General features: G+C 38.0%; 1 protein-coding gene across 4 annotated transcripts in view; it reads left to right on the top strand.

Moving 5' to 3' along the window:
- The first annotated feature begins 724 nt into the window (after positions 1 to 724).
- The window catches only part of MON2 (MON2 regulator of endosome-to-Golgi trafficking), a 93410-nt gene continuing 81299 nt past the window's right edge, over positions 725 to 12835 (top strand). For 3 of the 4 annotated variants that reach the window (XM_016224466.2, XM_016224465.2, XM_016224464.2), the window contains exon 1: positions 725 to 981. In XM_016224466.2, the coding sequence (XP_016079952.2) occupies positions 871 to 981 (111 nt within the window). In that variant the 5' untranslated portion in view covers positions 725 to 870. The remainder of the gene's footprint in view (positions 982 to 12835) is intronic. The other variant, XM_087814571.1, reaches the window with a different exon arrangement.

Here is a 12835-nt window from a genome sequence, read left to right as displayed (position 1 = left end):
TCTATGGAGGAATTGCAATTTAGGTGCTCAAGGGCGTAAAAAATTAAAAGGAGGGAGGCGTTGATCTGGGGACACGAGCCCAGAGATTCGGGAGGGAAGAAATGAAGAGGGACGCGACAAATGAAGATTAATCCAAAAGGAAGCAAACTTGTTTACAACGAAATACAACTTAACACAAACATACGCAAAAAAATACGCTAAAGAATACCCGGTGCTCCGTTCAGACGCCTGTCACCGAAAAGGAAGAAAATCCTGGGGTGGAAGACCGAGAGCTAAGCCTATTCCGCGGCAGGCGCCCCCGCCCGGAACTAAGCTTGCCCCGAGCGTGGCCACGCCCCCTGGTTACGCCTGGCCACGCCCCCTGGCCACGCCCTGCCTGCGGCTCACCGGCCCGGGTTGGCCACGGCGGGGGTGGTGGCCGTGGTGCCCGGAAGTGCTGCTGACGTGTCCCCGCCGCGCTCGGAATTGTGGGCGATTCGGCTAATGGCGTCGGAGAATCTGCGGGGTTTGGGGAGCCGGCGCTGAAGCTTCTGGCCAGGCTGGCTTGTGGCGACCCGTGTGGCTGGGCCCACGCGGCAGCGGGAGGAACCTGCCGGCTCAGGGGGCTCCTCGGCCGGAGCCGGCGGGGCCTAGCGGGGCGGGGCGGGGCGCGCCGCGGAGTGGAGCCGGGGGAGTTGCGTGGAGGCTGCGGGAGGCACTCGGGCTCTCTCGGGGTTGGCAGTCCAGGCCCAGCCGAGTCCGCGCGGAGCCCAAGAGGCGGGCTGCGGGAGGACCGGAGGCGCCTCGAGAGAGCTGCCTGTCGCCCCAAGGAGCTGACAGCGCCGGAGTTCGTTTGCGCCGCTCAGAAATTGGCTCGGAACTAGGTGGATCATGTCCGGCACCAACAGCCCCGAAGCGGTGAAGAAGCTCCTGGAGAATATGCAGAGCGACTTAAGGGCCTTGTCCCTGGAATGCAAGAAGAAATTTCCACCTGTCAAGGAGGTAAGCTTCGGGCGACGTCGGGGGAAGGCTCGGGGAGCTTGCGGGTGCCGGTGAGACCCCGTGCTCCACAGCCATCCTCCAGCCCGCTCTCATTTTCATTTGGCCGTCACCTGTCCCGATTTGCGAGTCGGTGGGTTATTCCACAAACGCTTTCTATAGTTTCTTTGGAGAGGTGTGAGGCGCTTTGATTTTCTAGGCTCTCCTGTACTTCGGAGTTAGTCATGAAGTTCGCGGCGTGAGCCGCATCAGCCCTTTCTGGCCTCGCCTTTTCTGGCCTTTTTCAAACTCGGAAAAGCCAAGCCAGAACGGAAAAATTTATGTTTGTCGCTTCTAAGAGCTAATATTCATCGTGCGGTGAAATCTGTGCTCCTCGCCTTTATGGTATATATCACTCAATTGGAAGTAGCATTTCTTATGTTGTCATGCAGCTTAAACTGTGCCAGTTCATGAAGTATTGACAAATTATCCAGAGACACGTAACTTACGACATGTATTGAAGACCCACCATGACCATGTTAAACCGTGTTCTGAAGTGGGAAGTTTGTGCTAGGAATACATCTTAACCTCTTTGAACTTCACTTTTATTTCAGACGTAAAATAGGGCTAAAGGGTGGATTTATTAGATCATGATGGGAAAGTTGTCAGAGTAAAAAGGGTATTATTAAAGAGGCTCATATTATTGAATGTATACAAATTAAATTCTCCAAATGTTTCCTGAATTGAAATTTTTAACATTTAGTTATTATTGGCTCTTTCTCTTAAGGTGCCATTTAATCTCTCTTAAACTTTTAAAAAATGCTGCTTAATTTCTTTCATTTCTAAATAAGATATTTCAGTGATATTTTTGTCAAAGCAATGATTTTATTTTTATGTCTATTTAATGTAGTATGGTATACCTGCAGTCTTATTTACTAATTGCCCTAAACGTTCACCAAGGGATTTTGAAATATTTTCATAATTATATAAATGTTTTGTCTTTATTGTTGTAAAAATTCTGTAGTTAGAACTTTCGATTTTAGGCTTCCAAGGAACCTTAACTTTTCTGTAAGAGCTTTGGTCTCATCAGTCTTTAACAAACACCATCTCGTATTTTCTTAATAAAGTAAGCAAATATTAATGAAGGAAACAAGATGTACCGCTTTTGGAAAGATGACCGTTATTGTATGTTTTATTTCAGATATTCAGTAGTTTATTTCAATGTCACTTTTTATTTTTTCTCTATCATCTGTTGAAAGTAATCACAATATTAAAAATTAGGTTGTTCCAATTGTAAGAGAAACGCTCTTAGAAAATGTCAAATCCAATTTTATAATTTTAACAATAATTTATAGAACTAACTGTTCTTATAATTTATATAAAAACTGTGATTCCTCTATATTGTAGGCCTCTAGCTTGAGAATTTAGTTTCCATTTATTACATTATTACTACTGGAAAGCACATTCAGAGTTCCAAATAGGTAACTTACAAAGTTCTAGAACTTAATTCATTTCTAATCTAGGAACTTGAACATTGGCTAAAGAGATATTTAGTAATTGCACCTAGTCTTTGAGGCAGTGGTGAAAGTAAATGTGATTATCTCTGATACATAATTTCCTATATAGTACACACTCTGTAATAATTTGTTGAATGTAAGAACTTTGATTCCTTAACCAGTGGTACTTCTATTGTACTTAAGACCCTACTTTAGGAATTGAAAAATGACTGTCACAAGTTTAAAGCAAGAATGAAGTAATTAGCTTAATAGTGATGATTATTTAGGAGGGAAGCTTGACTTTTAAGATATTTTGGTTGAATTAAATTTTTCCTGGAATTTAATAGCAGTTTTGACTTTTGTTCTTTAAGGAACTGATGTCTTTAGTTTTGTTTGTTTTGGGGGGGCAGTGCTTGATAGGCCCTAAGACAAAGTCTTTCTATGTATAAGAAGCATTTCCATCCGTATACTAGTTCACTAGTTTCCATTCTCCCAGTATCTTCATAGTATTATCTGAAAATACTTGTTCTGACTAGTCTGCTCAAGAACTTAATCCAATACAGTTCTAATTTCATATGTTTTTTGGAAGAGATGTATCCTTCCCCAATACTTAAGGTAGAATGAAGTGAGGCATTCTATATTTAATCTTTAAGTTTTTAGTAATTTCTACTTAAATATATATATAGCCAAGCTATATATATATTTAAATTAACGATATATATATTTAAATTAACTTGGCTGTATATATATTTAAATATATATATATTTATAAGTATATATATATATATTTAAATTAACGATAAGATGGATTTTTTAAAGATTCCAACTGATAGAAAAACAGGAGAAAAGAACATTGATAAAGATAGTGCCTTATTTACTGCTATTACTTATCTTTGGATTTTCTACATAGTTTTCTCCATCTTAATTATTTTCATTTATAAATCTATCCTTTGCATATTAAATAGTTTTTATAGTGGTTATAATTTTATTTTGTCATTTTCTAATAAGGGGATTAGTTAAATAATAACAGCAATATGTTCCTTCCCCTTTTCCCCCCCTGCTTATTTTTCTTAGTCTTTAAATGTAAATGTTCATACTTCAACAGTATAACTTTTTTTTTAGCACAAGTTACCATGACAGGATTTTCCCTTTAGCCAGCTCTTTGGGGACTGAGGCCCAAGTCATTTTGCTCTTCTGGTAGGGAGATCTGATTTTCAGGCCCTTATGACAGTGGAGAATGAGGGCTGGATAATGTTGTTTTTTCCCCACGTTGATTTTATTCAGATTCTTATTTGGAAGAAGAGAAAAGCATTAGTTACTGACCTGTTCAAATCCCAAAATAAGCCTATTTTACCTATGACGAAATTGAATTCACTCAGTTTATAAATGACAGAGCAGGGAATTAAACCAGAGTTTAAACCCAGAGATTCAACCCAGACTCCGTGCCCTATTTCTGTTCCTCCACGCTGCCCCTTCAGGTCGAAATTATGTTCAACAAAGGAAAAAAAGTCTCACAGTCAAATTATGTGATTCCAGTTACAATGAATTATGGGGTCACTTAAGCAAACTTTTGATGTCCTGCTTGCTCCCAGGCTGTCAGTTCAGAAAGACTCTCTGGTCTGTTCCCATGAGGTGTATTCCGATGTTGGGAGCCCGTGACATGTCTGGACATGGTCCACCACCTGAGGGTCTGAAGTCAAGTACATGACCCTCCCCACAAGTTCCCATGAGGAGCTTAGATAAAGAAATTACCAAGGTCTAGGTTCATGCAGGAGGCAGGATGTTTACTCTGAAAGAGTGTTCATGCAGCTTTGAAGGAACTACTTTGTATCACCCTCACCTCAGTACCAGTTGTTTGTTACTCACTATACAATAAAGGTGTTGAAGCCATTTGGGGCTGCTCCTCGCCAGAGGGCAATCCTCCTGATCCCATAACTTTGTCTGTCTCTTTCACTCCCACCGCTGGAACTCAGGTTGGCTCGTTTTTCAGGCTGGTTCCTGACATTCCAAGATGGTCTTCTCATGGGCCCTGCTTTAATCCCACTGATGTCTGCGCAACTTTCATTTTTTGTCTCCTCTTGTAGTTGGCATCCATCCATCCAGTTATACTGATAGACGTGGAATCGCTATGTCCATATATTCCATAATTTTACTCTCACTTGATACTTTAGCTTAAGCATTTTCTATATATACGAGTGTTTCTTATTATCATTTTAAGGAATGTATTATCTTTCATCACAGTCCATGCATCATAATATACTTAACAACTTCCAGAATACTTGCTTCCAATTTCTTCTTGCTGGTATTGATGATGTTGCTAATTAACATCTTCATACACAGCTTTTTCTCCCTTACAAGTATTGACTCTTAAAGGGAAAAAAAGCCTTCGTATGTTTTGAAAGTAACTACTGGAATCCATAAAGCAGTATTTACATCCTCGAAATACGGTTGTGTATAAGCTGCAGAATTCCCACCTTGTTGCAAGCAAGGAGGAAGGTTTGGGACATGGATTTTATCAGCTCTCCCTTTTGAAGAGACCTTTGAAAACTGTTCAATGGCATTTGGGCAATTCCATTTTCTTCTTTTAAATATTGTGTTACAGGAGTTTGAGGTCAAAATGGTTCACTTTTATGTAGATAATTAGGTCCTCATAATGGGAAATCCAGGAGGTAAGACAGAGTGACCCTCCTCTCACCCCACTTCAGTCCCTTACAAACCAGTGCTTTCATATATTACAGTGCCCCTTGAATAACTATCCATTCAATTTAAAACTCAATCCCAAAGCAAAGAGAGAGCCATTTCTGTTTAAATGCAGTACATCAGACATAGCAAATATGACACTCCAAAGCAGAAAGACTATGAACAATTTCACCCACACTTAAAAACATCTTTTTGTTGTTGTAATTGAGTTTTTTGGGGGTGACATTGGTTAACAAAACCATAAAGGTTTCAAGTGAGGGCTGAATAATGTTTACATTACCTGTTTTGATTTAGTATTTTGTAGTGTACTATGGTTTTTTTCTGTTGACTTGGTCACAGAAATTTGTATGTTACAAGCAATTGTGTTCTTTCTCTCAGAAGCATAATAGGATAAATTCATGTTTTATATACTGAAATAAATTAGTTTTCATATTTTACTCAAAAAAACTTGCCAACAGTAGTCAGAACAATATGACAAGTGTGGAAAGCAGTTATAAGTCATTTTGATAAAGACTTGCTTTCTATATAATGCAAGTTTAGACAATTGTGTGAACAGACAAGTAGCCTTTGTTTTTGACTGTGCTCTTTGTTTTTGTGCTGCTGACTTTATTCCAGAAAAAGTACATTAGAATCCTAAGGTCTCATTAAATTGATTTTTTAATAAATATTTTAGATGTTAATTTCAAGAATAATATAAGCAGTAACTTTTCACTAGGACTTCGAAACTTTTACTACCTTATTGCAGTACTCTAAGAGCTTTTTATAGTGACAGTTCTTAAAAAAGCTTTTGATTAGTCTTTAACATGTTTTATATATTCATGGAAGTTAGTACCAAAGCCACAAAATTTATTGTTAAAGTATAAAACATAATAGTTTATTTTTTACTAAGTTTTTGACCATTGTATTTCTACTGTCATGTAGAAAATGGATAGAGAGCAGAGATCAGTGAAAACATCCTTTCGTCAAGAAGAATGTATTGATCATCTTTCTAGCACTGTGATTTGGTGACACAGAAGAAATAAAGGACATTACCCCTGGCCTATAAACCAAAAAGGAAGACATAGTTCAAAAATAGAATTATTTTCTTTTTTTTAATATAAGTACAGCTTATTTTCAACCATATACAAAATATTGGGTTTTGTTATTACTGTTATACTTTAATAAAATTTTGTTAATTTCCTTAAGTGTAAGGCATTGCAGGAAATACAGAATTGAATGAGAGACTGCCTTTATTTTCATGAAGTTAACTTAAGGTTGAGTAAAACATTGTCTTTCCACTAGGCTGGGGACTTTGCATCTGTGACTCTATTGCAACATGCCATTTCACTTTCACATAGAAGGAAACTATGGTTTAGAAAGGTTCAGTAACTTGCATAAGGTAGTAAGCAAAGCTAGAAAGTGGAAGAATTGGGATGTGAGTCCATGTGCATCCATCCATCTCTAAGTCCCCTCCTTTTCCCCATTATATATCATGCTGCACATGCCTTTAAAACATACTTAACTTGTTTTTATCGTCGTTCCCATTTGTACGTCTTGACAAATAGTCATTCTTTCCATCTTGGAATTCTGCCATTTTGACTCTTGTAATGCTCTCCTTTCCTGTTTCCTCCTTCTGTCAGTATTCCTCTCCTTTTCTTTACATATAAGCGTACCTCAAGTTGTGTCTTCAGTCCTCATCTTGGTTCATGCTCATCCCTTTGCACTGTCATCTACTCCCATTGCTTTTGGCCTTACCACAATGCTGATGGTAAATTTACCTCACCAACTCTGCAGTCTTTACTGAGTTAAGACCTGTGTTTCCAATCTCTCTCACATACTTCAGGTGGAACTTGTAATTATTTTCCTTAAAACTTGTCCTTTTCCCCATTTCACTTGTTCTGTTAATGGCATTTATCACTGTTGCTTACCTTAATCCTATTTAGCTCTTTTCTCTTCTGCAGCTCTCCTTTATTCATTGCCAACTGTCCCTTTCATCTCCAAATTCTAACATACCTCACCTTTTTTTTTACTTTGTCAGCTATTATTATAGTTCCAGGTTTCAGTCATATGCCTGGCTTTTAATATGCATTAATGGCACCAAAGACAAACCATTCTAAATGTTTTCATCTGATTAATATACTTAAACAGCTAAAAAGTATTTTGGCTACTCAGTATTTATAGAACTCCCTAGCATAGCATTTAAGATCCTCTTGATCTTCCCAGCCTTCCTTTCTAACTTCATTACTGTCATCTTTTTCTTCACACACCTTTATACTTCAGCCAAATTGTATTGCTGCTCTTTATTCTCCAGGCATGCCCTACTGCTTTCTTCTTCCATGCTATGGCTTCTGAGGTTCCTTTTGCTGGCCTGGAATCACCTGCTCACATCTTTTTAAAATAAAAATCCTGCCTTTCATTTAACCCCACTTTAAATAGTTGCTTATCCATTTGTTGCATGAACGAATCAACTTTGCAGGTAATTTTCTGATTTCTTCTTCATTCCCTTACTCATGAAATAATTTTTGAATACCTGTTGCGTGCCATGTACTACTAATTAGCTGCTGGAGCAAACACAGTTGCAGCTCCTGCCCAGGATTTTCAAGCTAATAAGTTTTCCTCTGCTTTCTTAACTTTCATTTAAGCTTATTTTATGTTATTTCCATGTAAGTCTTATATTTTTACCTTCTGTTATAGCTATTTTAGTATTCTTTTCTAAAAAGCTCTGTAAGGGTCAGTTTTGCATCTTGTTTATCCTGCTATCCACCATAGTGCAAAACGTCTGTATATCTAGAAGGTGTTAAGTAGACACTTGTCAGAAATTAAATTTTAAGAAGGAGAGGAGGGGAGAAAAAGGAAAGGGATGCCATGCTTATATAGCATACCACATATACAAAGATTTTTTTTAGATTTCCACATGTAATGTGGACCTCTGTCTTTCATTTGCTGTTATAAGCAAATTTTTTTGCTTCCTAGAAGCCAGAGTTGGTTTTTGTTTTGCTTTGTTTTGTTTTGAGTCCAGAGGTTTTGAATAGGATGTCATTAGGTAAATATTTTTCAAGGCCTTGGGATTGTAGACAAATTGCATTTTACAGTAGAAAATCTTATTGGTTTCAATGCAGCAATTGTTTTATGAGCATAATGTCCTCGAGGGAGTGTTCTAGCTCTGTTAAGTATTCCCAAGTGTGGGCTTGCCTTTAGGTGTTTTGATTTTACCTGCCATCTAAAATCATAAGTCTGCAGGCAGCATCATACTTCACTGGTGTCACATGAATACAGTTTTCTACCCAAGTTGACATTAAAATAAGGTTTACATTTCTTCTTTAGCTCTTGTTTCATGCTATGTCTTCTGAATAATTAATTTAGTCCTTTGGTAAATTTGTTCTAATTTTCAGGCTCTATTCTCATAGATGTTGTGGGGGAAAAAAGTATATTTTAAAAAAACTAAACATAGCTTTGGTGAAGGGAAGCAGCATTTAATTTTTATGTATACATAAGTGTATTCATAGTTCTAGTAGTAGACATTTGTTAATTCCCTTCCTAGCCTTCATTCCCTCTTGCTTCGTTCCATGGTAGGCTATACTCTTTCTTCATTTTCAACACTTTGGATTTAAATGCATTAATCTCGTTTCCTGCTCCAGGCTACCTCAATTATTTTGATCTAATTTAAGCCCTTCATTTCTGTTCTTCCTTTCTCCCCTTCATTTCTGCCCAAGTCACATAATGCCAGTGAGTGCTCCTAGAAAAGGAAAGTTTCTTTTTTCTTCCTTAAGAGCTATGGCAAGAGTCCCTTTCTCTCCTTCTAGATAGTGTCATATAAAATGGTGAGATGTAGAATGGCTACAACTATTTTTATTGTCAAGATTGGAAGCAGCCTGAGGATGAACCTACCCATGGAACAGCAGAGAACCAAGAGAATGGCAGAGAAATGAAACTGCAGCTCTGATGGCATTGGGAACCTGGATCAAATTTTCTCAGGATTTTTCAATTGGTGGGCAGTAAAGCCTCTCCATTTAGAAATTTCCACTTGTTTGTTTAGAAACATTTATTATGTAGCTACTGTATGCTAGGCACTGTCATAGGCTTTAGTTATATGGCGAGATGAGTGAAATATGTTTTTTTATCCCCATGGGACATGCAGCTAGAATGGAGAAGGAGATATGTAATGAAATGAATGGGCTGAAATGTTACGGGTACAAACCATAGAGAACCCATAAGATGGAAAGTCTTTTCAGTAGTTGCTGTAGAAAAAAGTGATGGGAGAAATGGTTTCTGTCACTTGCTATGGTTCTCTAAGAGTGCCCAAATCAGAAGAACCTGTACCATCAGTCTACAGCTATCTTCATGTTTTTAGTAGTGGAAAACATAATTTTCCACATTAAATTAGTGTTAATTTGTATTTAATTTGTGAATTTGTTGGCTTTGTATTTTTTTTTTTTTTTTAATATATCTTTATTGATTTCAGAGAGAGGAAAGGAAAGAGAGAGAGAGAGAGAGAAACATCAATGATGAGTCATTGATCGGCTGCTTCCTGCACGCCCCCTACTGGGGATGGAGCCCGAAACCCGGGCATGTGCCCTGACTAGGAATCGAACCCCGATCGCTTGGATCCCAGGTCAACGCTCAACTGGTGAGCCATGCCCGGCCGGGCTTTGTAGTTTAAGAGCTGTAAAAATAGTTTATCTTTTAATCCTTATCTGAGGATATTTTTTCCATTGCTTTTTCAGAGAGAGTGTAAGGGGGAGAGAGAGAAAAACATCAATGTGAGAGAGACACATCGATTGGTTGCCTCTCGTACTTGGCCTGACCAGGACCCGGAACCAAGCCTGCAACTGAGGTATACGTGCCCTTGGTTGGATTTGAGCCCAGGACCCTTCAGTCTGTGGGCCAGTGCTTTAACCACTGAGCCAAACTGGCCAGAGCTAAAGAGTTTATTTTAAGTTGTATCTATACAAACTTAAATTTGTCAGTGACTGGGGAGGTCCATGAGAATTTTTATTTTTAAAAGATGTACACTACTCAGTTTTGAGAAACATTGATAGTGGTGTGTGCTGGGAACCATTGAATTGTGATAGTGGATGGATAGAGGACAGGATTGTAAAAATCTTTTAGTTTAGGTTGATAATGAGAAGTTAGGAGTGGGATTTGAGAAGAAAAGGAATACAAGATATGTTCACTACATAGCCTTGTGGCTGGTTAGATTTGTGAGATGAGGGTGAAACCTCGGATGTCTAGTCATTGATGTCTGGATGGATGTTGGTGCTGCTCAGAAAGAGAAATTATGGGAAGAAGAAGCAGTTTTTTTCTGGGGCTGAGGTGAAAGTTGGGGTGTGTGTGTAAGAGACAGAGATGACATTTGTTTTGAATATCTTGAATTTAAGATGTCTTTTAAACATCTATGTTATAAATTTCTGTAGTTTTGGAGACAGGTAAGGGATAGGAATATGATTTAGGAATCATAATTTAGAAAGTTGAAACCATGGACTTGTGAGATTGCCCAGGAAGATTTTATTGAATGAGAAGTGAGGTCAGGGATATTCTATGTGGTCTTGGAATTGGAATCAGCATTCTCTCCTATCTCTGCTTTTCTGTGTCTCTAGCCTCCATATTCAGAATCCCTGATGAGTGTGTCTGTTTTGGTAAGCAAAGGGCATTGAGAAAGAGAAAAAATATTTGTCAAGAGATTAATTTTAAGAGTAACAAGTATTAAGTGCTGCCGTGTATTTAGGACTTTTGGCTCTCTTTCCCAACTCAGAGATTGCCCTCAGGAATAGCGATTTAAACTATCCATCTTAACCTTAGTCATCTCTATCCAAGTCTGCAATATCTGGCACTTTTTTTTGTCAATGAGGGCCAATTCAGAAGAAATAACTGTGTTTACAATTGCATAGTTCCCCTATGAGTGTACAAGGTACCTGATCAGATTAGGGGATATTTTTAAAGCAAGAAGTTAAAGACTCTTCTTCTCATAGATAAGGCTTGACAAATAGAAGGAAATCTGAGTCTGAATACTTCCATTTATACAGATTACTCTGGAAGAAGTGGGCTAGGCCTAGGTATGAAGTAAGACTGCAGTAGTTAGGGGGACCTTGATATATAGGTATTGTCAATAAACATTGATAGTGAAACTTTCCAGCAACACAGTGTGCCTATTGATAATACTATGTTACAGTTTTAAATTTGACAATTAGAATATGGATGTAAAAAATGAGGAGCTATGAGATAGGTCTAATTATATCTAAGGCTACAAACAGTCCTTGAGTAATTTCTTGAATTTAGGAATGAAAATACCAGTTATATATCTTTTAAAACACTTACTACTTTGGAACTACTTAAAGAAACCAAACAGTCCATTATCCTCTTCCTTATCATGTATATGTGTAAAAATATTTGTTAAACATTATATACTTATTTATAACTTGATTTATTTATACTTATTTATGACACATAAATGAGTCCACTCTTCTTATCTTAGGAAATCAAAATAGTGTCTGGCAAATTTGACACCTTTTACTGGCATCTAGCATGCTCTAGGACTGATTTTTGGGAACTGTTAGGATTTGGAAAGGTCATGCTGACTAGAATTCAGAAAGTCAGGACAAATTACATTAGAATATATGATGGTTCAGTTTGATCAAGCTCTTTTGACTGAAGTGGAATGAAATACTGAATTTGAGCATATGCAGGGTACATAGGGCCATAGTGAGGTTGAGGAGAGGTTGAACATTTGAAAATGATGATGGACGAAATCTTATTGACCACAGATTAATTTCAATTGGCCCAATAAGAAATATACCCAAAAGATTTTGAGATGGAATGTGTGAGTATAATAAAGTATGCATAATAATTTCAGGATTCTTTAATTTTTACAGTAGTAAATTTGCCGTTTTGTACATCTTCACAGTACATCCAGAATCTGACTACTTTTTATTCTCAATCACTGTCACCTCTGGCCTATCCACCACATCTCTTGCTTATATTATTATAATAGCCTCCTAAATATTGCTGCCTATTGAAATCACCTAAAGATTTTAAAAATTCTTATACCTGCCTCCTACTGGCAGTCATTCTGATGGAGTGGGTTGCAATTTGGGCATCAAGAGTTTTTTTTTAAGCTTCTAGTGTTTCTAATATGCATGGCTCCAAATAATCAGAAAATCAGTACTCTTTTTCTGAAAGTAGTTCCTTTATTTTTTTAAATTTATTTTAAATAGTCCCTTTATTTTTACTATATTTTTCTGCAAGTAGCCTTCGTTTTTTAATTTGGGACATTTCCACTTAAAATTATTAAGTCCTAAGTGTGTCCATTAGGCTTCTCAGTTGTGAGCAATGAAAACTGAGTCTGGCTGAGTTAAGCAAAAATGACATTGAATGGCTCACAACATTCGTAGAAGGCTGGATGGAGCCAGCTTTAGAAAAAGTACAGGAACAAAGGGAGACTAAACGGCTAGAGCCATAGCAAAATATGGCAGTGAGGTCATTACTACTGTCTCTGCTGAACAGTGACTGGATGCCTCAGATTGCACTACTGGTTGCGCTGACCACTTCATGCCACCACTGGCTCTGCTGCCGTCACTGCTCTTGGAAAGTACATGTCACCTCCACTATGGCCGTCATCAGAAACAATTCTCTCTTGTCTCTCTGCTTTTCTATGCTACTAGTCTCCATATGGTAGGTGCGTGTATAAGATAAGTGTAGGCAGCCAG

The sequence above is a fragment of the Miniopterus natalensis genome, chromosome 2 (genome assembly GCF_054644295.1).
Source record: "Miniopterus natalensis isolate mMinNat1 chromosome 2, mMinNat1.hap1, whole genome shotgun sequence".
NCBI classification, from domain to species: Eukaryota; Metazoa; Chordata; class Mammalia; order Chiroptera; family Miniopteridae; genus Miniopterus; species Miniopterus natalensis.
This window is presented reverse-complemented; position numbering and strand designations above follow the sequence as displayed.